The sequence below is a fragment of the Aspergillus piperis genome (assembly GCF_003184755.1).
Source record: "Aspergillus piperis CBS 112811 unplaced genomic scaffold BO85scaffold_13, whole genome shotgun sequence".
Classification (NCBI taxonomy): domain Eukaryota; kingdom Fungi; phylum Ascomycota; class Eurotiomycetes; order Eurotiales; family Aspergillaceae; genus Aspergillus; species Aspergillus piperis.
In genome coordinates, this window is record NW_020291603.1 from 82,611 (window position 1) to 109,310 (window position 26,700).

Consider the following 26,700-nt stretch of genomic DNA (forward strand, 5'->3'; position numbering starts at 1 on the left):
CCTGACCAGGATCATCCCGGTGTGTAACCCTACTAGTCTAGTCAGCATGCCCGTAGCCGCCTCTAGCTGAGAGCAACAAGGTATACACACGTACGCACAAACACACACACCTAAAACAAGGACGCGAGGGGAGTACCGGCAAGATGGCATTATCTGTTGTGTCGCTTCGCTCTTCATCTCATAACAACGATTCCTCTCCCATTGTCGGTGGGATTCCAAGGTCGCCGTTATCATCATGTCACATACATACGCAAACCCCGCTGCAATGATTACGATTTCTATTCTCTTTCCTATCTTGGGCACCTTAACGGTGATTCTGCGCTTCTATACCAGAAGAAAGACGAAATCTGTGTTGTGGATTGACGACTGGTTGACACTGCCTGCACTGGTAAAATATATGCACCCTGAGGCCTTGAAATTGAATAATATTGACTCATTGAGGGATTGGAATATGTACTCGCCACCCTGATGCTCTGGGGAGCAACAACAGGATCCTTAGGAAGTCCTCTTCCTCAGCCCGATGACCCACGTCCAGATGCTTACATCTTCTCAAACTCTGATCAACAAATCAGGCTTCTACAGGTTCACATCTCTCTGCTTAAATCGGATTCAAGAACTAATCCTTAATAGATCCAATACGTCGCTGACATAGTGACAGTCTGGGCATTTGGTTTCGCAAAACTCAGCATTCTATATTTCTACCGCAGCATATTCTGCAGTAGACGGACCATTCGCGCTGCCTTCCACTCTGTGACCATGTGCATGATAGTGCTAGTCTCAGTTTGGACTGTAGTCTTTGGCATTGGTACAATCTTCATCTGCGGTGCCCATCCCGTGAACGCCTGGGGAACTGTTGCAGTCGTTACATCCGAATGTAGTCTACAGGTCCCGATTGTTGAGGGATATGCCATTTCTGACTTTATCATGGATGTGATTATATGGCTACTCCCCCTGCCGCGGGTAAGTAAATCATGCTGGGGCCACCAACTATCGAGCTCATCCTGCCACAGATATGGATGTTAAACATTTCTGTTCGCCAGAGGATGGCACTTGGGCTAATATTCCTCGTTGGTCTCTTGTGAGTGTGCTTCCTGCAGAGTCATAGCGTGTGTCTGACGCCCGTCCAAGGGCAATCGCAGCTTCTGCAACACGAATGGCTATCTACATCGCACATCTCATCAATCCCTTCGCTCAATCAGATGGAGAAAGTACGAAACCAGGAACAATACTCTGGCCAAAGCTAACAGAACAGCACTCGTCACATACCTCCTGTTCTGGACCATGATCGAATGCGGTCTCGGTGTCATCGTTATCTGCCTCCCTTCCTTACGGCCAATGTACAGAAAACGCGCGTTAAACTCTCTCGTCAACAGTTTTAAGAAATACCTGTACCGAAATCCCCAGTCTACGGCATCGAGCGCTATACAAATCGATAGCCTAGACGGCTCGGCAAATTCTAACTCGTCTAATGTGAACCTTGTCAGACCATGGCATTCCGGGCCATAGGAGGCAGTAGACAGCACAGCCCTGGTCAGTTTGATTGCTACTAGTACCTATCCAGTCCTAGGTGACGGGCCAATGAATGTCTATGGGATCAGCCTCTAGAGTTGAAATAACCCTGAACAACTTGCATAAGTAGTCTCACCGTATGACAGTGTCTTACCTTATGACCAGCCCTTTGAGTTACACGGGCGCAGCCAGGGGATTTCAAAAACAAGACTGAGGCTCAGATAGTCTGTCAAACACGGAAACTCACACATTACCTACAAATACGATTCCAGAATTAAAATGGTACAGATAGCCACATCAATGCTTCATCTATGGTCACGCTCCAAAGTGCACTACACCTTGACCCGAAGTGAACATGCCTGCTAAATTTCGACTTTCAGAAGCCAAATATGCGTCGCTTGATCATTCCGCACCCATTGATCCTCCCTCTCTACCCGAGCGCCTTTATGGGTCCATCCTATCGCTCCGTCATATCTGGCGAGAAGTCTTGATAGTTTGTCTTAGCATCCTTTGTACAGGACTCCTAGTAAACCGTATCTTGTCTCCGCTGGATGGTAGAACTACCGAGGCTAATCCAGAATACGGTCAGTGGTACTAATTTTGACTCTCCAACGTTCACTCGATCTAAGAATGATCTCTAACCAAACAAAAAAACCAAAAGATACGACCTCAGACCATGACCGTTGGATTCAATTCCAATGGACGACAGGAATCTATAGCTCTTCGAAGCCCGAAGATTTCGATGCCGTGAATAAGGCCTGGGAGGAAGTCATCCCAGCGTACGGCTTCGTCGCGGTTGATCACGGGTGGGCTGTGGAGAACCACCTCCCAGCGAGCATGAGTCTTCCATCAGATTCTTCGAAGGGAGTGTACATTCTTGATGCGTAAGGCCGGACTACTCCTCCAGCTCTGATTTCTCTACCCCCTGAAGTTTTCGAACGAGTCTTTTTTGTGATACTGGAAACAACAAACTCATGGTGATTACGGACTTGATAGGTACCACCAGATCCACTGCCTCACGATAATCCGCCGGACACTCTTAGAGATACGATCAGGAATGCCCCCCAAACTTCCCCTTGAACATTCTTGGCACTGCTTCGACAGCCTGCTGCAGTATATTGTATGTGGAACAACTGGAGATACACTTCTCTACACATGGGGACGCAATCAAACTGGTGATGGACAGGCTCGGAAGTGTCTCGATTGGAGGAGTCGGAGAGAGTGGATTCGTCAGAGAACGGCTTGTTATAAGGATAGTGAGCAGCCCATTCGACTAGTTGATCATTTTACGAGGTGCGAAGATGGTGAAATGGAGATTGGGGATGGGATTAGGTTGAGTGTTTGATTGGGAGGTGTAATAATGGATCACGAGAATGGAAGAGAGAAACATTATCGGCTATAGGCTTTTGCTCTTGGCTGGAGCTATACTCCACCTAAAACATACGACATCTCCATCAGACCCCACATAACCTCGAGACAGCTCCAACGCTCATCTACCACCCTTCCCCGATAACAGTATTGTCCTCATCATGTGGCAATGCAGATCTCTCATGAATACCACTAGCTTCATATCCAGCGGCGCGGACACCTGCTTCGAGAGACATCGAGGACTCAGCAGGTCCTACTCCCTGTTATTATCGGCGTCGTGGTTACTACTAGGGACTTTGACGTACGTGGAATAACTGCAGCATGTACAGTCAAGAGCAGGCTCAGAGACCAGATCAAGCTGAACTTCATGGCGAAGGGTTGTTGAGGTTTTGGATGTAGTAAAATTGAAAATGGTCTTAATAATCCTGTGATGTTATTAAGATGATAATAGTCGCCTGGCACTTGTCTAAGTTTTTATATCGGGATCAAAGGATTGAAAATTAGATGCAATAGCAATACACACAATTGACACCACATCCAGGTAGAATACCTTACGACAGGCGTAAGGGTGCACACCCAGGATGACGAAAAAATATTGGTGACACCCAAGTCACAAGCAACAACAAACATGTCAGTCACACCATGCACAGTGGGCAAGGGTTTGTTTGTTGTCGGGCTGCTATCACTTAAGATCGGCGGGTATAGCTAACGCCTGTCGTGCATTGCTGATATTAGCTGGCGGCATAGGGGTTGCAACGGGGCTTTGATTTGTCCAGACATATTACAAGCACAGCATATGTCACCAGTGCATATTAGGTGCGTCGAAAAAGTATCAACCGCAAATGCACTTAATATCACATTGCACGTATAAACAGCTGAGACTGACCTTTCCCTTACAGTTAATTCTGGGGAGGCCAGGGGAGTACTATGCTTACGCGCTGAATGGAATCAGTCCATTAGTTTCATTGAGCGGTTTAAAGCAAGCAACTACCTAGTTCCTTGCTTGGTGATCAATGGTGGCGCTCACTTTCTATAACTAGCTGAGCGCGTTGGAAGTGGCGTTGAAGTATGCGTGTAATGTATGTAGTGTAACAGGGCTGTGGTCGAGGCTGTGAAGCAAGAAGCTAATAAGCAAACATGGGCCGTGTCCAGCGTTGCTGAGTTGCTGGTGGGGAGAGATCAGCAGCCATCAAGTACTGTTTGCGCTATCACAATGTCTTCCCATAATGGTATATCTAGATGGGGGGTGTGCAGTCTTGGAAGTGTGCTTGATGAGCGATTAGTGTTGTTGTGAAATGCATACGGAACTTTAGTTTACGTTGCTGGCTTCACTAAACCGTCGGCATTCGCATCGCCAAACTTGCTCAATGCAGTTCAGTAAGTACTTTACTTTATCATATCGCGCCTGTACGAGTAAGGCCGAGACGGGCTGATGGTCAGAATTGCGGACGCGAGGATCCTGTTTCTCATACGAGCTCACTTACTATACATTATTGAGGAAAGCATATGATAGTAAAAGGACTGTAGCATACAAAATAAGAATAATAAGGAAGTAAAACTATCCATGCCATCTTAATCTATCAAATCATTCCTCGTCGAAATTTGAATGTTTCATCCGAGTTAGTACGCCCGACTCCCTGTCCCTTCGCGCCCTGGATACACACCGCCACCCGCATCTACGCCTTTGGTAGTTCGGTGGTGCAGCTTGGGTTTGTCGCATCGCTGATCCACAGTCCGCCAAAGGCGTTCCCAGTCCCGACCTCGTATACCCCAACCGGATTATGCTAAGATCTCACTCTTGGTATAGGTATTAGACAGGCAGAACGTATTGCAGGCTCTGACATCTACCATGTAGTGGCATTGCCCATATCATGCTCCTGTTGGAAGATTATTAGCCGATCTCGCTTGCATCACAGCGAGGAATTTTCCCGTGCTTACCTTGAGATATTCGCTGCCCTTCTCCAAGTATTCCTGCCGAGTGATCGAGGACTTGGCCAACTCTGACCCTGATGCCCACTGCGCAGCACCCTTCCATGCGTCCAAAACCGGGTCATTTGCACGTCGGACGTTGAGTTGGGCGTCCACGGGGAGGTACGCGCGGAAGTCGTTGCGGAGACGTTCGTCGAAGTTCTTGAACATGGTGTTGCCACCCGTGAGGAACACATCCCGCAGCAGTTTCGATTGCTCCTCGGGGTTCGGGAATCGCTGGTTCACAATATCGGCAGCAATCTCCAACAGGCCGGCCTGGTCAACGCCCGCAATTGACGGCTTGAACACCACCTCGGGAACGCGGATTCGCTCCACGTTCAGGTGCAACTGATGAGCCTCACGTTGGCTCTCGGGATCAAAGGGCCAGGGGCCCCGCAGGAAGACGTGCACTAGGCTCTTCGTCCAGTCGGATTGCGCGGCGAGCGTGTGGTTCTCTGTGAATTCGGGGTCGTACTCGAGTAGCTCCTTCTCAACGGTATCAAGCATGCCTCCAAGATCCTCCTCTTCCTCCTCATCACTCTGTTCACCCGTAGCCACCGTTCGATAGACACCCCAGTCTTCGTCGTTGGCACCGAAGGTGTCATCGTCCCCGCCACGCCTCCGCTTCTTGGGCCCATCCGCAGCGAGGTTGGCGAGTGTCTTCATGCGCATCTGACTGGCTAATGATTTGCGGTTGCCGAGATCCGCCTTCATCCTGTCACGTTCCTTGATCTTCTGCATGATATTCTGTTGTGTAGAAAGGTTAGACGTGCCATTATCAGTACGGGGAGCAATCATACCTGACGGTTTGCTCTGCGTTCAGCGAGCCAATTCTCGAAATCGTTCTCGCGCTTCTCACGGTCGAGGCGTTCCTCCTCTTCCCGGCGAGCCTTCTCACGCTCTTTCTCTGCCTTCGCGCGTTGTCGAGCTTCAACGTTGGACTTCATCAGTCGCTGATGGCGCTTTTCCTTCAGACCAGCTTCATCCAGTTCTTCATCCGGGACGTCCAATAACGGGAATGACATCTCTTCCTGGGGCTCTTCGGTTTCTTCGATACCCAGGTCCCGGTTCCGGGATCGTTTGATGGACCGCTCAAGATCCCGAATCAGTCGATCTAGATGGGCTTCATCCTTCAGGTCCTCCGCTTCGAGGATGCGCCTGGCTTCCTTCTTCGTCTCCGAGGCCAGTCCATTTTGTAGGTCCTTGTAGTACTCCAATTCCTGCTCCTTCTTCATCAACTTTTCTAGCCGCATCTTAGCGGCCTGCTCCTGCAACCGACGCCCACTTTCCTTCTTCCTCTCGGCAATCCGGGCGAGTTCTTCCTCGGTCTTTTCGGGCACAACATGCTCGGTATAAGGGTACTGAACGATACAGTCTCGCTCCTCCAGCCCCGTCCAGTCTAGGTAGTGACTCAGCTCTTGGTCGTAGTCCTTGGAAACGTAGCAATGCTTGTGCACAATGTCTTCCATCTGGCTTTCTGTCATCCTTGCAGGGAATGTCGGGTACTTCAGGCGCATAAGTTTCAGCAAGTATTCCGATGCGTGCAGTCCACCCCAATTTAGCCGCGAGCAGTTGGATAGCAAAGCCTTGTTATTCAGCACAGGAATCACATGTGTCGATGTGTGCGAGGACGAGATGATGAGTCCGTCCTTTCCGCGGTTGTACCGATAGGAGAACAGGGAGTCGATTCCGTAGGCGACCGATGGCGCGGAATAGCACTCGAACAGGATCTCGTTCATCACTAGAATATCGTCAGCAATGCCACCACTGTAGTTGCAAGTGATACAACTTACTCCTTCTGGGATAAGCGAGGTTGGCTATCGGCTCAGTCATGACAATCGGCCTGTCCACCCCTCCATTGGCACCATCGACTCCCAGCTTGATGAACAGATAGTCCAACACCCCCTCCATGACATCCCAGTTACCCACCACACTCGTGCCAGGGTCAAAGGCATAGCGCAGCTGACCGCGCGTAGTCGCATCTACATAGGAATCGTATCCGATAAATTGGCAGGCTTTGTTGAGCTTCCGGTCGCGATACCGGCTCATCACAGGAGGAAGCACGAAACGAGGAGATTTGTCGAACGACCACCCGGCTTTGACCAGGTTCGAGCCTTCAAGTCGATCGCAAAAGTCAGTAGACCGTACACAATGTAGTCTCAAGCCAGGGCCTTCACTCACCATTATCAATAACTATGGCGCTAGTACTCTTGCTCTTTTCGTAGCCTTCCGGCTGAGGGGGGTGGTAGCCTTTAAATGGATGGTCTTTCACGTGGTAGGGTTCCGGGGGAGGCTTTTTGGCACCTTTCTCGGTCGAATTTATCGTGAACCGAGTCGGTAGAACCGGCTGGATCGAGGTGATAGCCATGGTGGTTGGACGCAGGCGCTCTTAGCAGCAACTTGGAAGCTTCCAGGTAAAGACCGCTCACTGCATTGCAGTGAGTGTCGCAAGCGTTAGTGCACCAGTTACCCACTAGCAGATGATAGATGCGCGCTGATAAGGCAGTCAAAGATAGGATGACGCAGGTTGCGGTGGTGTTGGTGATGAGGAAGGAAAGGAAATGGGAGCTTGAAAGTTCCCCAGCTTTGGTCGGGGCCGTGGAGGCCTCTCCGGCCACCGCCAGCGGCGCTCATATGCCGCCAAGCCGATCACTCCACGAGTAACTATGCCTCTTTACGGAACCTAGCAGTCACACTTGGCTGTCTTTACTTGGTCTACTATCCTTTCAAATTTGAGGGATAAGTGAAATTCGGAGTTACGTGGAAATCATGTCTTCATTATCAATTTAACTAGGAAACGCTGTTGGGTATCAAGAACTGGACGAGGATGACGGGTCTTTCAAATTCTCCGTCGCTAATACTGGTCAGCCAAACTCAACTAAGAATTCAATGGAAAACTACCTTCTAGATGGAATAGAACGTTGGACTGGTAGTTCTTGAACATCTGTGCGACAAGCTCGACGTTCATGTTCTGGATGTTGACCTCCTAGTAACGCCCATCAGTACTCTACCCTGGCGGAAATCAAGCACATGCGCTTACCTGGAGGCTTCTGTTCATCACCATGATTGACTCATTTAGTTTTTCCTAGAGCCGATCAGCTATTGCAACTCAGAATGCCCTCCGGTTCACATACAATGTTGCCGATAATGCGAGAGAGCAGCAGGGCCTGCTGGTGCTCATGTGGACTTTCCTAAATATAATATTAGGATGACCTGGCTACCACTAAATCTTCCAGTGCACTGTATTGCTTACCATCTTTGCGATCTGGTGTAGTTCGTGGATGAATTGTTGATGTTGTGTTTGTTTGTTGCTTCTTGGGATTCACGGCAACCCAAGATACCCTGCCACGTGACTGATACCGAGCTGGGAACTGGTTGGAAGGTTCACTATCCAGACATCAGGTCTCCAAACTTGGCTCATTCTCTATCTTCACTGTTTCTTTGACTCTATCTCCGGGCAAACGGTAACTATAACTGCGCCATCTGACCCTCAGCATCGGCGACATCGGCGCACATCGTGCATCCTAGTTTCACAACTCGAGCAAGGCTCGGACGTGGGAGAGCACCACCATATCCCCAGTTCGGCATTATCGACCAAACCTCCACCACCGAACCAAGACACCGACCTCATCCTTTCAAACTAAAACCTCACTCGCATCTCAACGTTTCATCATTACCATGGCTCCTCTTACCCCCGCAGAACAGGAGAATCACCAAGCGCTTCTCGATCGTCTCGACATTGCGGCAGTTTCCCGTCCGTTCCGCAATCCGAATTGGAAGCCATCGCAGCGTCGCAACAAGAACGTCAAGCAGCTTATTTCTGAGAGCTCGAGGAAGGAGGCTTCTGTTATGGCAACACAGTCTAATTCCGGCGCAACCACCCCACTCCCAGCTACGTCCGCCAGCACCGACGGCAGCCAAACCCCTGCCGATGGCACACCTCGAACGAACATCGCGCAGGCCGCGCAGAACCTCTCGACACTGGTGCTGGAAAAGAACGCACGAGCTGCATTTACATCTGGACCTGCCGTAACCTACACGAATATCGAATCCGCCCCCTCATTGCACCCGTCGCAGCAAACCCGCTACTGCGATATAACAGGACTACCTGCGCCATACACAGATCCTAAGACGCGATTGAGGTATCACGACAAGGAGGTCTTTGGTGTGATTAGAACACTTGGTCAGGGAGTGCCGGAGAGCTATTTGGAGCTCAGAGCTGCCCATGTGGTTCTCAAATAAACGATGCTATGAATTTTGCTATGGAAATGTTTGTTTTACACTGTAAGATATCAAGGTAAGTTGTCATATTCATTGCGACGATAATGCGGCGGACTTCTAACTGAGGCCAGGCTAGATAGTAGCCTAATCTAATACGCGTTATGTACGGCCAACACAGTCAAGCCCTTTCCACCCACCATGCCCCTCTCGAGACAGGTTCAAAGAAAACGCTCCGGCTTATTCGTGACCTTATTGTGAAAGTTTATCTTCGCCTTGTGCAAGATGCACTCGACTAGTACCGAAGCTCCAGGAACCGGAACATCAGTTACAGCATCCGAAGATGCTGTCGCCGCGGCGTGAAATGAGCTGAGCCCAAAGGCTCGCCAGGTATATACGGGCATAATAGTTGCAGTAATAGAGTCGCCGATTGAAGTCATCTTGATACCTCAAATCATCGTAGGCACCCCTTTCGTAGAAGCATTGCGTGTCTCTTGCACCGCCGCATCCATAATATCGTAGAAAGATTGCACATTAGAAGCTAACAAGGTGTCCAATCATGAAAGACCCTAGTCAATGGCATGCAACCCGAGTGATATTGTCGACACGCATGGTCCTCCCACGATGGTAAACATCAGAAGGTAGAATCGGTTGAGAAGTTGAGTTGAGAGAATCGAAAATAGCGGCTGTGCGAATGTTGTTGATCACCCGACCGCCATCCGAACGCGGAATAGCACAAACCTAGCCAAGAAAGGGACGTGGCAGAATTGGGAATTTTGCGCAGCAGCCGCAGTTGGTTCCGTGTTTACTCGCATTGCTGGCGCCTGTACATCAAGAGCTTCGTGAATCCTCCAGGACGAGTACCTATATATCGGCGTGCGATAGCTTCATCTTCTCAATTTCTAGTTATTTGTGGATTTACCGCCTCCTCGTCCATTCCACGATATATAGTGCCCCGTGCACGCGATCTCCGCAAGCCCCCGAATCCCCGAGCGACGAACGCATCGTATCGTTGGGAGCTATAATCCACCTTGAACTCCTTTAGCTTCAGTCCTCGACGTATTATTTCCAACTTTTATATCAGTGCGCGCGCTTTTCCATATAATCAGAAAATAGCCAATATGCCTACAATGTGGCTATCCGATAACCAGAGTAAGCAACGCCTACTTTGCACGCTTCGCACGAGATCATATCCGGATCCATTGGCTAACGCACGTTCTTTCTACAATAGAGATCGGAGTTATCTTCTGCTCAGCTGGTATGTCTACATAACATGCTTGCATCGACACCACGAATCCTACATCACCCAACCGATGATACACATACTAACGATGTCCCCCAAACAGGAGGCTTGTTCCTCTTCGGCGGAGTCCTAATGTTCTTCGATCGCTCACTGTACGTCCATATCCTTCACCTACCCATACATCTTCAAAAACACACAATATAACTAACAGATCTCACCCAATAGACTAGCAATGGGCAACGTACGCTACCCCTAATGATCCCACCTCACTCTCCACCCGAGTCGCAATGAAAAAAACCCAACTAACCCAACCCAACCACACACACAGATCCTCTTCCTCATCGGTCTAACCCTAATAATCGGCCTCGAAAAGACCTTCGCCTTCTTCTCGCGCCGGCAAAAACTCAAAGGCACCGCCGCCTTCGCCGCTGGAATCCTCCTCATCCTCCTCCGTTGGCCACTCACCGGGTTCATAATCGAGCTGTACGGTCTCTTTATCCTCTTCGGCGACTTCCTGATCACCATTGGCCAGTTCGCGGGGAATATCCCCGTCGTAGGGCCCTTTATTCAAAAGGTTCTGGAGACGTTGGCCGGTGGAAGGAGGAATGCCGAGTTGCCTGTATAGAGAGAACCTTCATTCGCTCTTGGGGGTGTAGGCATGGGTATAAGTGAGGGAATGATATTTTTGATAACGATGACGATGATGATGGAGGGATCTTGACATGTTCATGTGTATGAATAGTTATGTGGCATTAGGGTTTACTTCTTTTTTTTTTCTTGTTACGAATATTTGCATGATGGGATGGGTATGGGATGGTGTGGTGTGGTGTGGCATGGACTGCTATCATTTGTTGGTCTAGTTCCATGTCTACCTACTTCTACTTCCTACTGTCTGGATGAGCGGGGTGGTGGTGGTGGTGGTGATGATGTTGTTCGCTTTTATAATAGGGCTATTATTATGTACTAGAGACTTTCTAATTGTTAATATATTTTTTCCGATGATGGGGGTATCATGATCCTGGGGAGACAGTATTCTTTACGATGTTCGGTAGTATGGGTTGTGATATGACAGTTAAATGCTAATTTTGGAGATTACCTTATTGTGCATGCTGCATAGATCGGAGCTGTCAGAATAACAGAGTGGCCGGTGATATCATTCGGAATGCGGGACAGGTGTGGACGCTAGATAGCTTTGGCCTGTTAACTTTTCTTTCCTGAGCATGTGAAATGGCCGGTCTGGACTTCCATATCAATAAAGGCTCGCTGGAATGGCTTTACTTATAGCATATAATGTACAGCTATGAATCTACGAGTAGTAGTAAATGCCAATTGATGCGAAGAATACCGGAGAGAGAAAAGACAATCGAGAAAAAGGAGACCACCATGATGATTTACATTTAAATAACCAGTATTACCGACTGTCCCTTGCTCAAGGCGAGACAAAACACAATTTCATTCTGCTTTTAAACCCATTCACCGGGGGTTGTTGATGTAGTCAACGAGGTTCTCGACCACGGTAGCGGCATTCGTGGTCTGGGCGTTCTCAGCGTGGTGGGCGACCATGACGCAGGAGACGGCCTTGACGACGACGATACCCTCCTTACCCTATTTGTTTCCATAAGTTAGTGAATGTTGATATTTTCGAGGGATGATAATGGCGAGGGCAAAGTGTGCGTGACAGTACCTTCTTGCCGTACAGACTGCGGTCATCAGCCCTGATGGTGACGAACTTCTCTCCGCCAATAGTGATACCGGTGCCAAAGGCAGAGTTGGGGTCCTTAAAGGCAGCGGCAAGGCCCTGGAGCTCTTGAGGGGAGGCCTGTGGTGGTTGTTAACGCTGGGTTCGTGCTGGTTTGGCGCTTGGTTGGCCGTGGGGTCACGCCGATCAAACCAGCGGTGGTCGGGGAGCGTGTCATACCGAGAAGCCGGGAGAGCCAGCCTCAACGCCGGAGAGGTCGTGGCTCAGAATACCGGCCTTGTCAAATTGACCAGATCCCATCAAGCTGAACGGCCTCGCGTCAGAATTCCGATCCCAACTTGGAGGGGCGGCAGTGGCCGAAGCGGGGTAAACATGGTTAGGTTATACGGTACCTGGAATCGACATATCCTGAGATGGAAGAAGAGAAAGAAGTCAGCCTAGAACTACCAAGAATAAAGGGCTATACAGAAAGAATGGAGTGTCGCAGGAGCATGCGTTATCGTCATACCTTGCCAAATAGCGGAGTGCTGACCCATGGTGACGGTCGGATAAACAAATGACGGGACGGTCGGGAAAGGGGAATAGAGACGGATAAGCAGAGCAATCCGTAAGAAGAGTGGAACGTGGGGGTGGTTAAAGACTCCGGGCGAAGACTAGGAATCGACCAGGAGAAAGAGAAATAATGCGCTGGGGGGAAGAAGGTGGTAGTAGATAGTAGAGATGAGTCTCGAAGAAAGTTGGTGGGAAAGGAGGGGGAGAAGGAGGCCGACGATGAGGTGAGTTTACTAAGAGCGGGCTTGGGGGGTTTGCTGCTGCTGCTTTAGTTGGTTTAGTTTGCTTTTGGTGGGGGTGGCAGGCATTGGTTTCCATTTGCTTTTTCCCAGCTGAGCATCTCCTGCTAGTAATTCCTGCCCCGCCAATTCCCGACTTTTCTCATTTTCTCTACTTGTCGGTCACCGTAAGATGGATGGATCTCTAACTTCTGTTTATCGTATGCTGCTACCTTATAGCTCCTACTTGAACTTTATCCTCACTACCAAGTGGTACATGCCGAGATCAAACATCATATTATCATATTGCCTCTTCTTTCCCCTCCGCTCACGACTACTAATGACCAGCTGTCATCTACTTTTTTGGGGGGATCACTTTTATGGTACGTCTTCCTACGTCATCCCCCTAGCAACACAGAGCTGCACTCTGAATAGCCTCATTCCATCACTGTCTAGTTTAACCTTGGGATCACCCACCAAAGCTACGGTATGCGTAGAGAGTATGCAGGCGGTGGAGGGCTCAACGGCAGGCCGACTCCGTAGTTCACCCGCTTCAGTATAGGATAATTAGGATTAGTCCCCTACCGGTGCAAAACTAGACCTGTTAGACACCCCAAGCATGCCCACTTTGCGGGCCTCTTTTCACCGGTTTCTTCTTACCGCCTCTTCCCTGTCTATTCATCCCTTATGCCTCTGCCATGGGAACAAATTCATCGGAGCAACTGTCACCTGCGAGTTGAGATGATGTGTGGTGGGTTGACTGGGCACGTGCCTGTCATCGAGTCAGGTGCCGGGGATCATCTGCAGCCATCCGTCAGTCGCTTCTTTCCTACTCCTCACTCCTCGACAATTTCCTTGTCGATGACGGTGGATAGCGGAAACTCCCGTCCATCATTAACCTTTTCTAATGATGTTTTCGATACTACACCATTCTCAAGCCATCAGTCCTTGATCTACGAAATAATAAAGAAGCTAGAAACGCCTTTCAGGAGATGGCTGGTCCGTGACTTACCTTAAGGTGAGGGCCGCGGGCCAGTTCCTTGGGCGGCCTCTTACTTTAATTTCCCCAGTGGACTCCTCAGTCTTATCTAGCGGGCCTCGTGCCTCAACGGGCTATCGCAATCCACTGCCCCAAGAGACTCGGAAAATTGCAACGTTCGGCTGTCGACAGAATGCAGGCATGGTCGCACGAGCATCTCCGTGAAAGGGTTTTTCTCATCTGCGGCATCGGTTAGAGGATCCGTAACACCAAGGCCCTGAGAATGAGTCTCAGGCCTTGTGTGATCGCCAGGCGATTGAGATATTCACAATCTCATTGGTCGAGCGCACAGGGGTTTCAGAACAGCTGGAACCAATGATTCCAGCTGCGCCAACGCTCATACTTCCAACTCGAGGTGAATCCGTCGGCCGGAGCCTCTCTCTTTGGCCCCTCGCCCGCGCTCGTAATTAAATGCGCCCGCAACATCCAGCGCTGATTTGCAGCTACTAGAATAAGCGCCTCGTGTGGTTCTTGATGGCCTTCACCTATTCCTAATCACAGAGCTGTCAAATTCTTGTGACTGGACGAATGTCCGTGTCCAGTGTTAGCCATGCGGGGACGCCCGTGTCGTCTCTCCTGAGCAATTTCTCTGGAAATTTCTGTTGGCTGTTCTGCCGTCGCGCTTCGTCAGATCTTGCACAATGTTTTAATCTAAGCCCTCGCACTAGTTCGCCCCTGCCACACGTCTCACTTAGATGTAGCGCTCTGCCTAGTGCTCCACAATAACTGCCGCAACGTCTTAACTATGCTGCGCTGACCCTCTATCGCCCATTCTCCTTTTCTCCCCATCATGAACTGACTCTTTCCTTGTCTGAACTGCTTGCATTTCAACTTTGGGTCTTCTGGAAGGCCGTCCATTCCTTTGTCTCGAGATTTTGATAGAAACAGGGCTTGGCTCCCTCTAACGTTCTTTACTTTTCTATTTCACCATCATCTTCTTCTTAGCAATACTCTGGAACTTCACCCATCACTTTCACTTCGGTATTTGATATACAGGCAGTCGTGCACAATGGCTAGAGGGACGTTTCTAGGAAGGTCACGTACAGTCAGGCAGGCGGAGGCTGGCTCTTCCCCAACATCAAAACACCCTGATGTGCTGCCACGGAAGGGCCAAAAGTGTATCGAGGATGGCGCAAATAACAGCCGCCCAGCGCCTCATCCAAATCGGAGCTTTCATCGCCCAATGGTATCGGAAGGGCACCCGCAGAAGAGGTTGCAAGCCATGAGCCCTATCAACACCGAGGCTCCTCCACTTCCCTCTTCCCCCATATCGTCACCCGTCAGCACCAATAATGACATGAATGGAAGTCTTATCGGCGTCGCGTTGGGAAGTCCTCGGATGATCGACCCGCAAGTTCCCACATCACAGATACAGGAGACGATTCCTGTCAAACCGGCAGAACCCCAAGCGCGACCATCGTTGCAGCGCAAGCCAAGCAAATGGAAGAAGATTGGCGGCCTTTTCAAGGCCAAGGCTGCCATGACAGCCCCTCCAAATCAACCCTTCTATCAGGTCCGGCTCGAAAATGAATGGCCAATGCAAGGCTCGACCTATTCATTCGAGCAGCAGCCAAAGATCCAGTCTTCAGGCCTCGAGAATCCTGCCAGTCCCACCGCAGGCACGGACGCATGGCCCTCTATAGTACCGGAAGTCCAGACTTCTACGCAGGAACCGAAACAGTCTCACGCAGATGCGACCAGTGGTTCGCCCCAGGAGAAGGAACAGTCTCTTGGATCCGGTCCCCTACTCCAGGTTGACATTCCTGACATTCAGCTGGAGCGATACAGCGTCATGTTTGGAGGAGTCCTCAAGAAGAACAGGCTGTCTTCCATGAGTAGGCGCAGCAAGAATGTGGAAGATACGAAGCCTCCAACAGAAGAGGTATAGTGTCTAAAAGTACATCTGGCTTGAAGATATCACTTTACTGACATAATATGTAGGACACTCCTCACTCGCCGGTTCCGACACGGTCGAAATCCCCCAGTCCCAGTTTCAGCCTGTTCCCTCCGACCAAAACGAGCAAGGCCTCGAAGGTCCTGGGGAGTCAGAATATTCCTCGCGGCCCCAGCCCAATCCACAGGAGTCAAACATCCCTAGGGGAATCAAATCAAGAAAATCTGTCGGAAAAGAGTAGTGTGGTCCTCATGGTCCATAGCTCGCAGCCGTCACATAAGCAACAGAACTCGGTGTCTTCATTCCTTTCTTCCACGACCATTGGTTCCGAGGATGAACGGCTCCTCTTGCAGAAATTAGGTCCTGTCCGTTCATACTTTGACGCAAAGGAACCAGAATGGGAGATCATCAACAAGCAGCCTACAGCAAAGGAACCCGTACGCGAGTCACCTCCGTCTCTAAGGATCGATACGCAGGTAGATTCGCCCAGAACGGCCAGCTATGCGTCATCAACTTTGTCTGCATCATCAGACACGCCTGTCAATGCGCCCCGGCAAAGAAACGAGGTTTCGTCCCCCGCAAGCAGGCGAACCTCCCCCACCTCACCAAGACGCGAGCCCTCCGGGGACGCCAAAAAGGACAGCAACCCATCCGATCCAGAAAACCCCGTCCCCACCGTCGAAATCTCAATCGCACGATCCGTCTCCGTCTCAAAAGGTAAAAGGCAGGTCCTTGTACCTATCAGACCACGGCCAGACCGTTTGGATCCCAATGAGCGCGTGGGCGATAAGAAGGGAAAAGCGCCCCAGGTTATGGCAGCTGATCGCAACCATCTCCCTGGACGATCGCAGGAAGTACTGGTCGACACCATCTAAGCGATTAGTCTTGGGAAGTCGGTATGCTTATGATCACGTGCTTATTTTATGCTTCTTATATCACCATTGCAGTCTTTGTTTTTCATTTCAACAGCGCAGGTAGCGTTCACCATTTTGATGTTCTTATCCAGCTAGGTGCACCAGAGTTGGTGGTATTTGGTTTGTGGATTTCTTTTCCAGGTTGCATTTTTTTTTTCTTCTCTTTGTGACAGCTTATGCTGATTATCATGTTTGATTTTTTGCTTGGCGATGTATGCCAGGACATGGAATACTCTCCTGGAATTTCATTTCATGGTTCGTTTCTCTTATATATCTTGGACACTACTACTAGTATGTCCACTACCAACTACGTCAGAAATTGGGTTTACATAGAAACTATACTATATATGATCTCGTCTGTTCTTTATTTGAACTCGACTATATCCATGCTTCTATTGAGCTCTATGTACTAACAGCTATCTATTTCTGATCCCATCTGAACCCGACTCAACTCTTCTCAGGAAAAGTCGAAGACTCAGGCAAAGTCTGCGTCCCAGACACTCCCGCATCCACCTCCACATCAGACAGCGTCCACTCCATACCTGGGTACGAATCACTAACGACCTTGACCGTAACCCGCATGCTCTGACCCCTTACGTTCTCGGGGAACTTAACAGACGAACGAACGACAAGCGGTCCATTCCTGTTATCGTTAGGCTTCCTACTCGACCCAGATCCGGAACCACCTCCGTTACGCTGATTCGATGACGATGGCCAAGAAACACGTTTCAGAGCCAGGAGCTCCCCATTCTTGCCATCGGAGGATGCGCCGCCGCTGTAAAGGAGCATGAAGTAGCCCTCTGTCTGGGGTTTGGGGAACCGAGGAGCGTAGATCCTGTAGTCTCTGTCTCTTGGGGCGTTCTTGCGCGTCAAAGTTACGGTGAGACCGTTTGGAGTGATGGTTGGAATAGACAAGGATAGATTGGGTAGGTTGGATGCAGCTTTTGTGAACTGCGCGGGGAGGTTGAGCTTCTTGGTGAGAGATTCGGTGGCTTTGTAGGGGAGGGATACGAGTGCGGTGAGGGACGCAGGGTGCGCCGATTGCTTCTCTGCCGGGTCGACTCCGGGGAGGATAGAGAGCGGCACGTCTTCGGGCCATCTTGCTGATTTGATGCATTGCAAGAGCGACATGAACATGTGGCAGGCGTGGAGGTAGCCCAGTTCAGCCATGACGTCGATCGAAGCTTGGATGATACGGATGCCTTGGTCGAGGACGGAGGTCTGATCACCGACGTAATCGGAAATGGGGAGATCGATGCGGGACATGTATGCCTGGAGCAAGAGGAAGGCTTTGACGTGTGGATCCCAGAGGGGAAGGTCACCCATGGATTCGACTGAGAGGGGGAGGTTGCGTGCCAGTTCAGCGTTGATCAGGTCTTCGTTGTGACGAACGGGCAGCTCGTCGAATTCGGTTGCTGAACACATCCAGCTCAGGACATCATGGAAGGTTGGGTTGGGTTTAGCGTGTGCCATGAGGTAGCGGATCGTTTTGTGAGACAGGTAGTAGTAACTCATAATCTTGCCGAATGGGGTTGGATCAACTTCTCCGGTTGCTGAATCGAGTACGACACAGGAAGACTCAGCCAACTCTCCGAGCGACTTGTCAACTAGCTCGATCATGAAGTCCTGCGCTATTGCCTGCGCTGCCATGGTGTTGTGCTCCTCGGCTGAGATTTCCAGGCCATAGTAGGAGGGATTCTTGTGCAGTCGGCGGAAGAAAAATGTCCAGGTCAAGTAGTCAAGGGCGTCCTGCTGTGTCGTGATTGTTCCTGCGGAAACTTCGGCACCCAAGTGGTTATCGAGCACTTTGTGTAGTGTTGACTCGACGGGGAATCCGGTATGCAAGAAGTGCTTGTAGAACGCCTTCTTTGCGTCTTGTGTGAAAATGCGCGCGATACCTGACGTGTCAAACTGAGGACGTCCTGCTCGACCAAGCATCTGCAGAACATCAGTGAGATCCATGTCCCTGTATCCTTCGATCTTAGCATCGAAGAATTGTGTTCCCTTCACCACGACCAGATGTGCTGGAAGGTTAACACCCCAGGCGAGGGTACTGGTGGCCACCAGGATCTGGATTTTGTTGTTGCCGAAGAGCTCCTCAGCTAGCTGTCTGTCTGATTCGACAAGACCAGCATGGTGCAGACCAATACCGAAGCTGAGTGCCTCGCGCAATGCGTCATCTTTGACTCTTGCAAGGTTCAGCTGCAGATCTTCCTCGGACATGCGGACGAATCTACGAGGATTATCCTCCATACCACAATAGTTGATCAAATCCTTGGCAGTCAATCGAGTCTGTCGACGGGAAGCGACAAACACAATCACCGGCTTTTCGGGAGAGTGGTTCTTGATTGCCAAAAATGTCGGTCGATTCATGGACTGCATTAGCGGGCAGAACCCACGCTGCTCCGGGAATCCGTCAATATAGATTTCAAGCGGTACAGGACGCACGGAGTGTCTGAAGTTATACAGCCCTTCTTTCACGCCGAGCCAGTTCGCCAAGTCGGTGGCGTTCGCGCAGGCAGTGGACATACCCATCAGCCGAACAGAACCCTTGGATTGCGAGGCAATGTAGTTCATTCGAGAAACAATGATTTCAAGAATCGGTCCTCGATCACCACCCAGTAGGTGAATCTCGTCGATAATCACCAAGCTCACCTTTCGCACGTAGTCTCTAGTCTGCCAACTACGGGAGATACCGTCCCACTTTTCGGGGGTGGTGATGATAATGTCGGCATCCCGGATAGTCCGTGTATCAGGAGTGTTATCACCGGTCAATTCCACCAATTTCAGGCCCATCGGTGCTGTCAGACGCTTCTTCCAGTCCTGAACACGTTCGCGAACGAGCGCCTTCATCGGTGCAATGTAAACAACCTTCGAGCCCGGCTTTTCTCTGAAAGCCCACCACATAGCCAGCTCTGCGGCTACAGTCTTTCCACTACCGGTCGGGGAGCCCAGCAGAACATTAGCCGGGGTGTGATACAGCATGTGGAAGATCTGCGTCTGCATTGGGTTGAAGAATTGGAAACGCTGCCCATAAAGCTCCTCCAATATCGGATTCTTTAGCGCAGATATGGGAAGGGGTTGGAGATTGAGTAGATCAGTGTAAACACTTTCCGTATCTGGACGAATCAAGTGCTGGAAAGACACAGGATGCACCGTTTCTGCGCCCAACCAGCGGTCAGAGATCGCACGAACGTAGATTTGGCTGGGAAGAGGATCAGAAAGTGGGATGGTGAAATTCAACTCGTGTTCATCGTTCAGCTTCTTCCTACTGAGAATGAAGTACTCGTGGTGGTATATCTCAGATGTTTCCGAGTTTTCTACCCAGATCCAGTACGATTCGGAGGCACCGTGATGTCTATCATTCCAGATAAACTCTGGGTACAGACTCAATCGGATTCGTAGAACATCACGGTTCAATGGTGCAATTTCAGCCTCCACTCCAAGGGTAGGGAAATTATCAAGCAGCTTTGCCAACGTCTTCCCCATTTTTTGGTTGTGAACCAGCTGACCAATCTCGGCAGTCTCCATGTCTCTCATAGATTCGATGGAGGATGTCGGAAGCTTGTCATCTAAGTTCCTGAGGATCGGCTGAGGAAGGTCAAATTGATGGAATGGGTGATCAAACGGCCACATCTGCTTCTCAATAGCCTTGCAGAGTGAGAGCAGAACTTGACACTGGTAACCCCAACGGCGGTTCAAGGCAATCATGAACAAGGAACGACAAATTCTGGCTGCATTCTGTGCCACATACCCTGTATCAGACACCAGAGCAAAGTCTTCAATCCTAGCGCGAGAGATGTATGACTGCAACAGAATGTTGGTTTTGGCATGTGGCGAGTCGTTGCCTCCCTCAACCTCGGTCTGGATGGCCTCGTCACGGAGTCTATTTAACTCTTTGGACTCGGTTTCCCGGGCTTGGATGTTATCGAATTCACCACTCATGCTGATCATTCTGAGCACATCCGCCTCGCTGGCTCGAGGACGCATTAGATTGTTGAAAATCTCAACACTGGTCTGCAAGACATAGTACTGGCTTGCAATGCGGCCAACATCTTTCGCGCGCAACTCTTCTGTCTTTTCGTTGTATATGATCATTTGACTCTTTTGCAGTACGATGGCAGCTTGGATGACTAGCTGACGACGTCTTTGCACCAGCATAGGATCGTCACGAATTTCTGCCCAGTCAATTCCGTAATTGCGTGGCTCTCGTTTCATGCGAACAAAAAGATAAGAATATCCCAGCCATTGCACGGCTTCTGGGACGGAGGTAACCGTTCCTAGAGAAATTTCGGCATTCAGGTTATCCACCAGCCGGCTAGAGAATCGAGATTCAATTGGTTGCTGTGATGTTACAGCAGATATATAGTGGTGGAGCTTATCGTGGGTCGTACAGATGAAACCAATACCTGTATCTTGAAATTGGGGTCGACCAGCACGACCGAAGATCTGTAGCACATCCAATATACCTAGGTCGACGAATTTACCTTCTTGCGGATTGTACAACTGAGTACCTTTGATAACTACCGCGGCAGCAGGAAGGTTGACACCCCACGCAAGTGTGGCAGTACAGCAGAGTACTTTTATGAGCCCTTCGGAAAACAGTCGCTCCATGAGGTTGCGGTCACTCCGGCTCATACCAGCATGGTGTGTCCCGAGCCCACTGGCGAAAAGCTCACGCAGTTCGCGAGCACGGCTGCGTTTAACATCACCAAGACCATTCGAATAGCCTTCGTGCTCTTGACAGCTGAACAGGTTCTCACACCCATCCTCAGCGGCCATCTGCTTCAGCATTCGGGCAGTCATGACAGTGTCCTTACGCGAGTGGACAAAAACCATGACTTGGTGCCCTCGTTCGAGCATATCACGGACTTTCTCAAAAGCTACAGTATCAAGGTTCTCGCGAGACTGCTTGGTGCCAGGTTTGCCTTTCACACCAATGAAATGTTGTTCCAGAGGAACAGGGCGGAAGGACTGGTCGAAGAAAAAGAGACCAGCCATCTTGTTGACTTTGAGGAAATCGGCGACGTCGACATAATTCGGGAGAGTTGCGGAGAGACCGACAATGCGGATAAGTGATTGCGTACTTTCGACTTGACGCTGGGTACGAGCCACCAACGATTCAATAACAGCACCACGCTCATCATGAAGCATATGGACCTCATCGATGATCAACAGACGCACCTTCTGCACGAGCTCTGTATCTCCCGTGCTTTTCCGGGTCACCACATCCCATTTCTCAGGGGTAGTGACGATGATCTGTGTTTCCACAATCTCTCGCTTCGTCAGTTGCATGTCACCTGTAAGCTCTCGAACCTTGATCCCCAACCAAGCGAGACGTTTCCCGAGCTTCTCGGTAACTTCAGCGGCCAGGGCCTTCATCGGAGCAACGTAAATGATCTTGAAATCCTCCACCTGAACCGCAAATTCAGTGGCTTGTGGTTCCTCGATAGGATTTGGAATGGTGTTCTTCCCAATGGCGTTTAGAATTGTGAGCATAGCAGCATCTGTTTTACCAGCACCAGTCGGGGCACAGATAAGCATGTTCTCATTCGTCTTGTAGGCTACTTCATATAGTAGACTCTGCATCCGATTGAGGGTCTTGTATCCCTTGAAGGTGCCTTGACACAAGCCATCCAACGAGGCGATCTCCACGAGTTTATGCCCGGGTCTTAAGGTACCGACCTTGGACGCGGGAACCTCAACCTCGGTATACTTCTTCTCGTCGATTTGCTTACTGCCCATTGGCAATCCATATCTCTTTCCTCCAAGCGCAAGGACATTTCTGGACTCGTGCAGTTTGAATACATGAGGGTAATGCGGTTCCGATCTCGTCTGGGCCGGCATCAAGGACGCATGCTTGTGTTCGTAGTCTGCCTGTCGCAAAGCTTGCTCTCTTTCTGCCCTCGTCATAAGTTTCCCAGCCATCAATCCATCCGTTTGGGCCTCTGGGCCGGTATGCGAACTCGCGACAATATCCGCCCTGTGAGCAATCAGGTCAATCACGAAGTCGAGGTCATCGAATCCCACGATTTCGGCCAGTGACATTTGCAGCTCGTCGTCTCCGCTGTCCGTCGCTAGGGCAGCAGTGATTTGCTGCGCTAGTTCTCCGGCATCCATACCCGACTTTATAGCAGCAAGGCTCACGCACTTCTGCTCAAGCCAGAGCTGGTCGTAGCCGGATGATGTCGGAGGAGAGGGGAGCTCGTCATAGTCATCGAAGTCGTCGCTGGCCTCTTCATCGGAGCTGATAATGTCCCAGATATCATCATCGGCAGTTCCGGGCGATGAATAGTCCTCGTCGAAATCCAAGTCCAGTTCGCTTCCGTAGCTTGTATCTTTGGCGGGGTCTTGGGGAAGCTTCAAGTCCGCAATGGCCTGGCGCATGGCTGCCAGCTGGGCAAGCCACTGGGACTCGACGGATCCGTTGACAGCCATTACAAAGTTATGTTGTCACAGTTTGGTCTCAACTGAGCCGAAAATCTGCGAGAATCAACGGACTAGCCAGACTTGGAGATGACTAGCAAGCGGAGTGTGGGTGATCAGATTGATAATGAAGCGCAATGATCATCCGGCAGAATAGTGACCGCCCGCCGCTTATCAGCCTAACCGGGTGTGGTTTAGCCCGGCCGATAGGGAAGTATGCGGAGAAGAGCAGGAGGGAGTACATGGCCCACGACATTGGTCTTGGAGTTAAGTGATTTGTGTTTAAGTCTTCATTGCTCTTTATAGAAGACCACTATGGTCGATTCAATCAGAAATCCTTGTTGTTAAGTGACGCCACATAGTATATAAATTGGGTCAAAGATGAAAAATAGTGTCATGCTGGTTATATAAACTGGTCACTACCACTTGTACTCCACTGGCAAGGGGTCAGAAACTCTACTACAACTACCCATATCTACTACTATCCATAGCTCAATGGATTCCAATAACTGAGATCATGTCTAGTATGATCACTTATACTAATACTAGCCAGTAAATAAGGGTTGAATATCCTTGCTTGTCATGAGGCATCTGTAAATCCTCCAATTATTCTCTCTGTTCGACTTTGCTGTCTATATCTCCCTGACTCCTGAGCATGTCCTTTCTCCATGGTTATTCGATGGTATCTCAATAAACAACCACACATGAAAGTTCCAGACTTAAAGGCGACGTTACAAAAGTATTGATTTGGGCCTATGGCAATGCGAGCCTTTGACGAACAAGCGCGCCGGGGGTATACTTGACGTTTGCGTAGAAGGCGGCTTGCTCCCCAATTAACAACCGTTGCGTCATCGTTCAGCTGTATATAAGAAGGGCTTTAAGTTGGTGGATGGAGCGAATGCATCATTGGATGATGAAAATACCTCAAGCGAACCCATAGGAACCAATCATTATGATGGGTAAGCCTGCTTTCACGAACAGCTTGGAAGTCCATCATATGATTCGGAAAGACTGGAATCGGGTGGCACGAACTGCCGGGGGCTTTAGCAAGCACGCCAAACGAGGTGACCGAACGGGATGTATGTCCACGAGTTATGTTTCCGGACACGGGTCTCGAAGCCAATGTGGAAGATTTGATGATTCTCCAAGGCACCAATCGCATTAAGAGACCAATACGGAATAATGTCTATCGAATATCATGCTTATTCAGGCGGAGGTAGCATGAGGACGTATTCCCGGGTACTTAGGCCAAACTTGATTACATCCTTGTCCCGCAGTTCCACGTACCGGCCAGCGGGAATCGCGTCTCCGTTCACTGTAGTACCATTGGCGCTTTCCAAATCGATCAGATAAGGCTTGACACGTCCGATCCGATCTCCGAATTCATTCCGCTTTTCGACAAAGCGAAACTGCAGCGCGGCATGCTGTTTAGAGCAACTCGGATGCTCTAGAGGAAAATCCACTACCAATTGTTCTTTCCCAACCAACCAACAACTGCGTATGCCCAATTCCACCATTTCAAGGAGGTCTTGCCCTTTGAACACGTAAAGTCGCCACGGTTCCTTTGCTGGGGGTTTGCGCGCTTCCGGAGGCTCGTGATACTTGAGAACGACAGAGTTACCATTGACATTCACAGTCTTGCTCTCTGCAGCCAATCGCCCAGTTTGACCGAAATTAGGCTTTTCCTTCTCGGGAGGAGGGCCTTCCGACTCTTCAGTCCGAACTACTTCAGACGAGGTATATGCATCCTGCTGCGGAGGTAGGGGCGCTTTTGATCGTACTGGGGCGCGCGAGTCCGGGTCCGGCGAGCGGGATCGCGAGTAGTCACGTCGTCTGCGAGAAGACTTCTCCTTTCTGTCGTAAGAATCTCGGTCACGGTGACGACGGTATGAAGACTCTCGGTCGGAAGTATGTCGGCGTCTTCTCCGGTCATCGTCTGAAACATCCTCCTTATCCCTGCGCTCACTGCGCCGACGGTCATAATCTCTTCTGTGGCTTCGTCGGTCGGCCGGGCTGCGGGATGACCTCCGTCGCGAGCTGTCTCTTCGGGAGCTTCGATGAGATTCGCGATGTCCCGAATCGCTGCCACGGTCGTCGTCACGGCGTCGCTGTCGTCGATCGCGGTCAGGAGCTGGTGAGCCGGAGGGGGATCGGTACCGTCTCCGGCCGTGATCGTCGCGTGAATCAGGCATTTTCTATACAGCGGAATTATATACAGCGTCGACGACGGCGATGGAGGTAGTTTTCATGCGGGAAGCTTTGGAGCTTCGGAGACCCGCACGTGATGATCTCATGTGGAGATCCGAACTTCGGAATTAGCGGGATTATTTGTATCGACAACCAGACAATCCCGTTCAAACCCCGGTGCTTTCTACTTTGCCATCGGTCTAAAACATTCTGGAGAGGTCTTACATATCTCTCCATGTGAAACCATGCGGCCATGCTTAAGAAACCCAACATCCTCTGCTGTGGTGGTGGACTGCAGTTACTGAACACCCCATGCCTGTCCTCGCCACTTCGGTCTCGTGCTTTCCCCTCACAGTCTCGCTATTCCGCCAGGCGCTATGCCACCGCTTCTCACAACCCAGAGACGGATCTCTCATGGCCGTCATCTCCCACTTTCACCCCATATGAGCTATTTAAACAAGATCGGACCGCGCCATATTCCAAGACTCGCTATTATGAAATGGTCAAAATCTACCATCCGGATCGCCCATGTAGCGGACATCCACTATGCAGAGACCTCACACCCGAAGTGAGACTTCAGCGATACCACATCCTAGTGGCTGCGCATGAAATTCTATCTGACCCTAGTAGACGGGCAGCCTACGATTTCAGTGGCGCGGGGTGGAACCTCCATCCGTATGAAACGCCGATCCCATCCTGGGCTAGAACGGGCTCCAGTAACTACGGTCCGATATACGCGAACGCGACGTGGGAAGACTGGGAAAGGTGGAATAATCGTCACCAGGGAAAGCAGCAGACTCTGGTGGACCATCGGACCTTTGCGACATTCGTGATACTTCTGACATTAATGGGCGGAGCGCTCCAGGCATCTTGGATTAGCAAGCTCAGCAGCGGTTACGAAGACCGGCTTTGGGAGCTGAACCAAGAGTCATCCCGCCTTTTGAAAGGGCGCAGGGAGAACACTCAGCATCAAATGCAGTCGGTAGATGCAAGGGTCCAACACTTCCTTATCCGAAGAGACCCGTCCGGGTGTGGGTTGAAGGAGGAAGAACAGCCGGTTTATAAGCAAGTTTTACATTCCCAAAAAAGCTCCGACGACTCACCTGCGGAGGTTATTGGATCGGAGAGACAGGACTGTAGAGTCTTACAAGATTCAGTCCAGGCGGAAACTAGCAGTTGACATAGACTGCATGCGTAGCTCGTTCGCGGGCGTTGTAAATATGCTAATTACTTCAGTTTTACGGAGGCCTGGAGTTTCCACTTCTGAATGTATGCCCTGAAACATGCATGCATGGCAGCATCCTACATACCGAGCAATCATATGCTAGCCAATTGTAGAATCTACAATGCAAACAACCAACTTCCATATTCCTGACCCGACATGCGTGCTGCATCTGTGCCAGGCTTATGAGTTTGCCCGGCAACAATAGCTAGCAAACCTCGAAGCCGTCGAAATCACAACCAT

General features: G+C 50.3%; 12 protein-coding genes across 12 annotated transcripts; 6 read left to right on the plus strand and 6 right to left on the minus strand.

Annotated features, from left to right (window-relative positions):
- Nucleotides 1-87: 87 nt before the first annotated feature.
- On the plus strand, nucleotides 88-1,506 carry BO85DRAFT_521318 (uncharacterized protein; the record flags this gene model as incomplete). The annotated part of the gene is made up of 6 exons (XM_025665193.1): nucleotides 88-388; nucleotides 442-582; nucleotides 631-960; nucleotides 1,011-1,078; nucleotides 1,129-1,208; nucleotides 1,253-1,506. Exons 1-6 carry the CDS (start codon nucleotides 236-238, stop codon nucleotides 1,504-1,506), a joined length of 1,026 nt encoding a protein of 341 aa, XP_025513945.1. The 5' UTR covers nucleotides 88-235.
- Nucleotides 1,507-1,575: 69 nt separating this feature from the next.
- On the plus strand, nucleotides 1,576-3,103 carry BO85DRAFT_56393 (uncharacterized protein). Its single transcript, XM_025665490.1, has 4 exons — nucleotides 1,576-2,093; nucleotides 2,171-2,393; nucleotides 2,506-2,629; nucleotides 2,696-3,103. The coding sequence occupies exons 1-4, from the start codon at nucleotides 1,865-1,867 to the stop codon at nucleotides 2,852-2,854; spliced, it is 735 nt and encodes a 244-aa protein (XP_025513946.1). The 5' UTR covers nucleotides 1,576-1,864; the 3' UTR covers nucleotides 2,855-3,103.
- On the minus strand, nucleotides 2,517-3,297 carry BO85DRAFT_450674 (uncharacterized protein). Its single transcript, XM_025660432.1, has 2 exons — nucleotides 3,183-3,297; nucleotides 2,517-3,130 (listed from the first exon to the last, which is right to left on the minus strand). The coding sequence occupies exons 1-2, from the start codon at nucleotides 3,244-3,246 to the stop codon at nucleotides 3,003-3,005; spliced, it is 192 nt and encodes a 63-aa protein (XP_025513947.1). The 5' UTR covers nucleotides 3,247-3,297; the 3' UTR covers nucleotides 2,517-3,002.
- Nucleotides 3,298-4,307: 1,010 nt separating this feature from the next.
- Nucleotides 4,308-7,582, minus strand: BO85DRAFT_450675 (actin-related protein ARP5). Its single transcript, XM_025660433.1, has 5 exons — nucleotides 7,027-7,582; nucleotides 6,639-6,959; nucleotides 5,646-6,586; nucleotides 4,816-5,592; nucleotides 4,308-4,754 (listed from the first exon to the last, which is right to left on the minus strand). Exons 1-5 carry the CDS (start codon nucleotides 7,211-7,213, stop codon nucleotides 4,722-4,724), a joined length of 2,259 nt encoding a protein of 752 aa, XP_025513948.1. The 5' UTR covers nucleotides 7,214-7,582; the 3' UTR covers nucleotides 4,308-4,721.
- A 73-nt stretch (nucleotides 7,583-7,655) lies between these two features.
- BO85DRAFT_489427 (uncharacterized protein) lies at nucleotides 7,656-7,909 on the minus strand (the record flags this gene model as incomplete). Its single annotated transcript, XM_025663605.1, has 3 exons — nucleotides 7,656-7,699; nucleotides 7,747-7,831; nucleotides 7,886-7,909. 3 exons carry the CDS (start codon nucleotides 7,907-7,909, stop codon nucleotides 7,656-7,658), a joined length of 153 nt encoding a protein of 50 aa, XP_025513949.1.
- A 614-nt stretch (nucleotides 7,910-8,523) lies between these two features.
- Nucleotides 8,524-9,087, plus strand: BO85DRAFT_375564 (uncharacterized protein; the record flags this gene model as incomplete). Its single annotated transcript, XM_025656176.1, has 1 exon — nucleotides 8,524-9,087. The coding sequence occupies one exon, from the start codon at nucleotides 8,524-8,526 to the stop codon at nucleotides 9,085-9,087; it is 564 nt and encodes a 187-aa protein (XP_025513950.1).
- Nucleotides 9,088-9,876: 789 nt separating this feature from the next.
- On the plus strand, nucleotides 9,877-11,148 carry BO85DRAFT_450678 (Got1 family protein). Its single transcript, XM_025660434.1, has 5 exons — nucleotides 9,877-10,215; nucleotides 10,295-10,321; nucleotides 10,410-10,458; nucleotides 10,532-10,547; nucleotides 10,635-11,148. The coding sequence occupies exons 1-5, from the start codon at nucleotides 10,185-10,187 to the stop codon at nucleotides 10,929-10,931; spliced, it is 420 nt and encodes a 139-aa protein (XP_025513951.1). The 5' UTR covers nucleotides 9,877-10,184; the 3' UTR covers nucleotides 10,932-11,148.
- A 534-nt stretch (nucleotides 11,149-11,682) lies between these two features.
- pfy1 (profilin) lies at nucleotides 11,683-12,708 on the minus strand. The gene is made up of 5 exons (XM_025660435.1): nucleotides 12,514-12,708; nucleotides 12,398-12,413; nucleotides 12,225-12,309; nucleotides 11,991-12,125; nucleotides 11,683-11,911 (listed from the first exon to the last, which is right to left on the minus strand). The coding sequence occupies exons 1-5, from the start codon at nucleotides 12,539-12,541 to the stop codon at nucleotides 11,780-11,782; spliced, it is 396 nt and encodes a 131-aa protein (XP_025513952.1). The 5' UTR covers nucleotides 12,542-12,708; the 3' UTR covers nucleotides 11,683-11,779.
- Nucleotides 12,709-14,682: 1,974 nt separating this feature from the next.
- Nucleotides 14,683-16,691, plus strand: BO85DRAFT_56696 (uncharacterized protein). Its single transcript, XM_025665491.1, has 2 exons — nucleotides 14,683-15,696; nucleotides 15,756-16,691. The coding sequence occupies exons 1-2, from the start codon at nucleotides 14,824-14,826 to the stop codon at nucleotides 16,581-16,583; spliced, it is 1,701 nt and encodes a 566-aa protein (XP_025513953.1). The 5' UTR covers nucleotides 14,683-14,823; the 3' UTR covers nucleotides 16,584-16,691.
- A 273-nt stretch (nucleotides 16,692-16,964) lies between these two features.
- BO85DRAFT_450682 (RNA helicase SLH1) lies at nucleotides 16,965-23,073 on the minus strand. The gene has a single exon (XM_025660436.1). The coding sequence runs from the start codon at nucleotides 23,058-23,060 to the stop codon at nucleotides 17,070-17,072; it is 5,991 nt and encodes a 1,996-aa protein (XP_025513954.1). The 5' UTR covers nucleotides 23,061-23,073; the 3' UTR covers nucleotides 16,965-17,069.
- A 1,177-nt stretch (nucleotides 23,074-24,250) lies between these two features.
- Nucleotides 24,251-24,736, minus strand: BO85DRAFT_375362 (SMAD/FHA domain-containing protein; the record flags this gene model as incomplete). The annotated part of the gene is made up of 1 exon (XM_025656167.1): nucleotides 24,251-24,736. A coding segment is annotated over one exon (486 nt), but the record flags the coding sequence as incomplete, so codon positions are not given.
- Nucleotides 24,737-25,364: 628 nt separating this feature from the next.
- On the plus strand, nucleotides 25,365-26,444 carry BO85DRAFT_56707 (Hsp40 co-chaperone Jid1). The gene has a single exon (XM_025665492.1). It carries the CDS (start codon nucleotides 25,489-25,491, stop codon nucleotides 26,413-26,415), a length of 927 nt encoding a protein of 308 aa, XP_025513956.1. The 5' UTR covers nucleotides 25,365-25,488; the 3' UTR covers nucleotides 26,416-26,444.
- The last annotated feature ends 256 nt before the right edge of the window (nucleotides 26,445-26,700 follow it).

What these genes read in the sequence shown, in the direction of transcription:
- BO85DRAFT_56393 (XM_025665490.1), top strand. Translation starts at nt 1,865, where the DNA reads ATGCCTGCTAAATTTCGACTTTCAGAAGCCAAATATGCGTCGCTTGAT. An exon ending in CGAGGCTAATCCAGAATACG is followed by an intron (nt 2,094 to 2,170) that starts GTCAGTGGTACT and finishes AAAAACCAAAAG; the next exon opens with ATACGACCTCAGACCATGAC. An exon ending in ACAGCCTGCTGCAGTATATT is followed by an intron (nt 2,630 to 2,695) that starts GTATGTGGAACA and finishes GGTGATGGACAG; the next exon opens with GCTCGGAAGTGTCTCGATTG.
- BO85DRAFT_450674 (XM_025660432.1), bottom strand. Translation starts at nt 3,246, where the DNA reads ATGAAGTTCAGCTTGATCTGGTCTCTGAGCCTGCTCTTGACTGTACAT. An exon ending in ACATGCTGCAGTTATTCCAC is followed by an intron (nt 3,131 to 3,182) that starts GTACGTCAAAGT and finishes AACAGGGAGTAG; the next exon opens with GACCTGCTGAGTCCTCGATG.
- BO85DRAFT_450675 (XM_025660433.1), bottom strand. Translation starts at nt 7,213, where the DNA reads ATGGCTATCACCTCGATCCAGCCGGTTCTACCGACTCGGTTCACGATA. An exon ending in CCTCGCTTATCCCAGAAGGA is followed by an intron (nt 6,587 to 6,638) that starts GTAAGTTGTATC and finishes ACGATATTCTAG; the next exon opens with TGATGAACGAGATCCTGTTC. An exon ending in AGGGCAGCGAATATCTCAAG is followed by an intron (nt 4,755 to 4,815) that starts GTAAGCACGGGA and finishes ATCTTCCAACAG; the next exon opens with GAGCATGATATGGGCAATGC.
- BO85DRAFT_450678 (XM_025660434.1), top strand. Translation starts at nt 10,185, where the DNA reads ATGCCTACAATGTGGCTATCCGATAACCAGA. An exon ending in GTGGCTATCCGATAACCAGA is followed by an intron (nt 10,216 to 10,294) that starts GTAAGCAACGCC and finishes TTTCTACAATAG; the next exon opens with AGATCGGAGTTATCTTCTGC. An exon ending in AGTTATCTTCTGCTCAGCTG is followed by an intron (nt 10,322 to 10,409) that starts GTATGTCTACAT and finishes TCCCCCAAACAG; the next exon opens with GAGGCTTGTTCCTCTTCGGC.
- pfy1 (XM_025660435.1), bottom strand. Translation starts at nt 12,541, where the DNA reads ATGGGTCAGCACTCCGCTATTTGGCAAG. An exon ending in CTGGCTCTCCCGGCTTCTCG is followed by an intron (nt 12,126 to 12,224) that starts GTATGACACGCT and finishes CAACCACCACAG; the next exon opens with GCCTCCCCTCAAGAGCTCCA. An exon ending in GCAGTCTGTACGGCAAGAAG is followed by an intron (nt 11,912 to 11,990) that starts GTACTGTCACGC and finishes GGAAACAAATAG; the next exon opens with GGTAAGGAGGGTATCGTCGT.
- BO85DRAFT_56696 (XM_025665491.1), top strand. Translation starts at nt 14,824, where the DNA reads ATGGCTAGAGGGACGTTTCTAGGAAGGTCACGTACAGTCAGGCAGGCG. An exon ending in CGAAGCCTCCAACAGAAGAG is followed by an intron (nt 15,697 to 15,755) that starts GTATAGTGTCTA and finishes CATAATATGTAG; the next exon opens with GACACTCCTCACTCGCCGGT.
- BO85DRAFT_450682 (XM_025660436.1), bottom strand. Translation starts at nt 23,060, where the DNA reads ATGGCTGTCAACGGATCCGTCGAGTCCCAGTGGCTTGCCCAGCTGGCA.
- BO85DRAFT_56707 (XM_025665492.1), top strand. Translation starts at nt 25,489, where the DNA reads ATGCTTAAGAAACCCAACATCCTCTGCTGTGGTGGTGGACTGCAGTTA.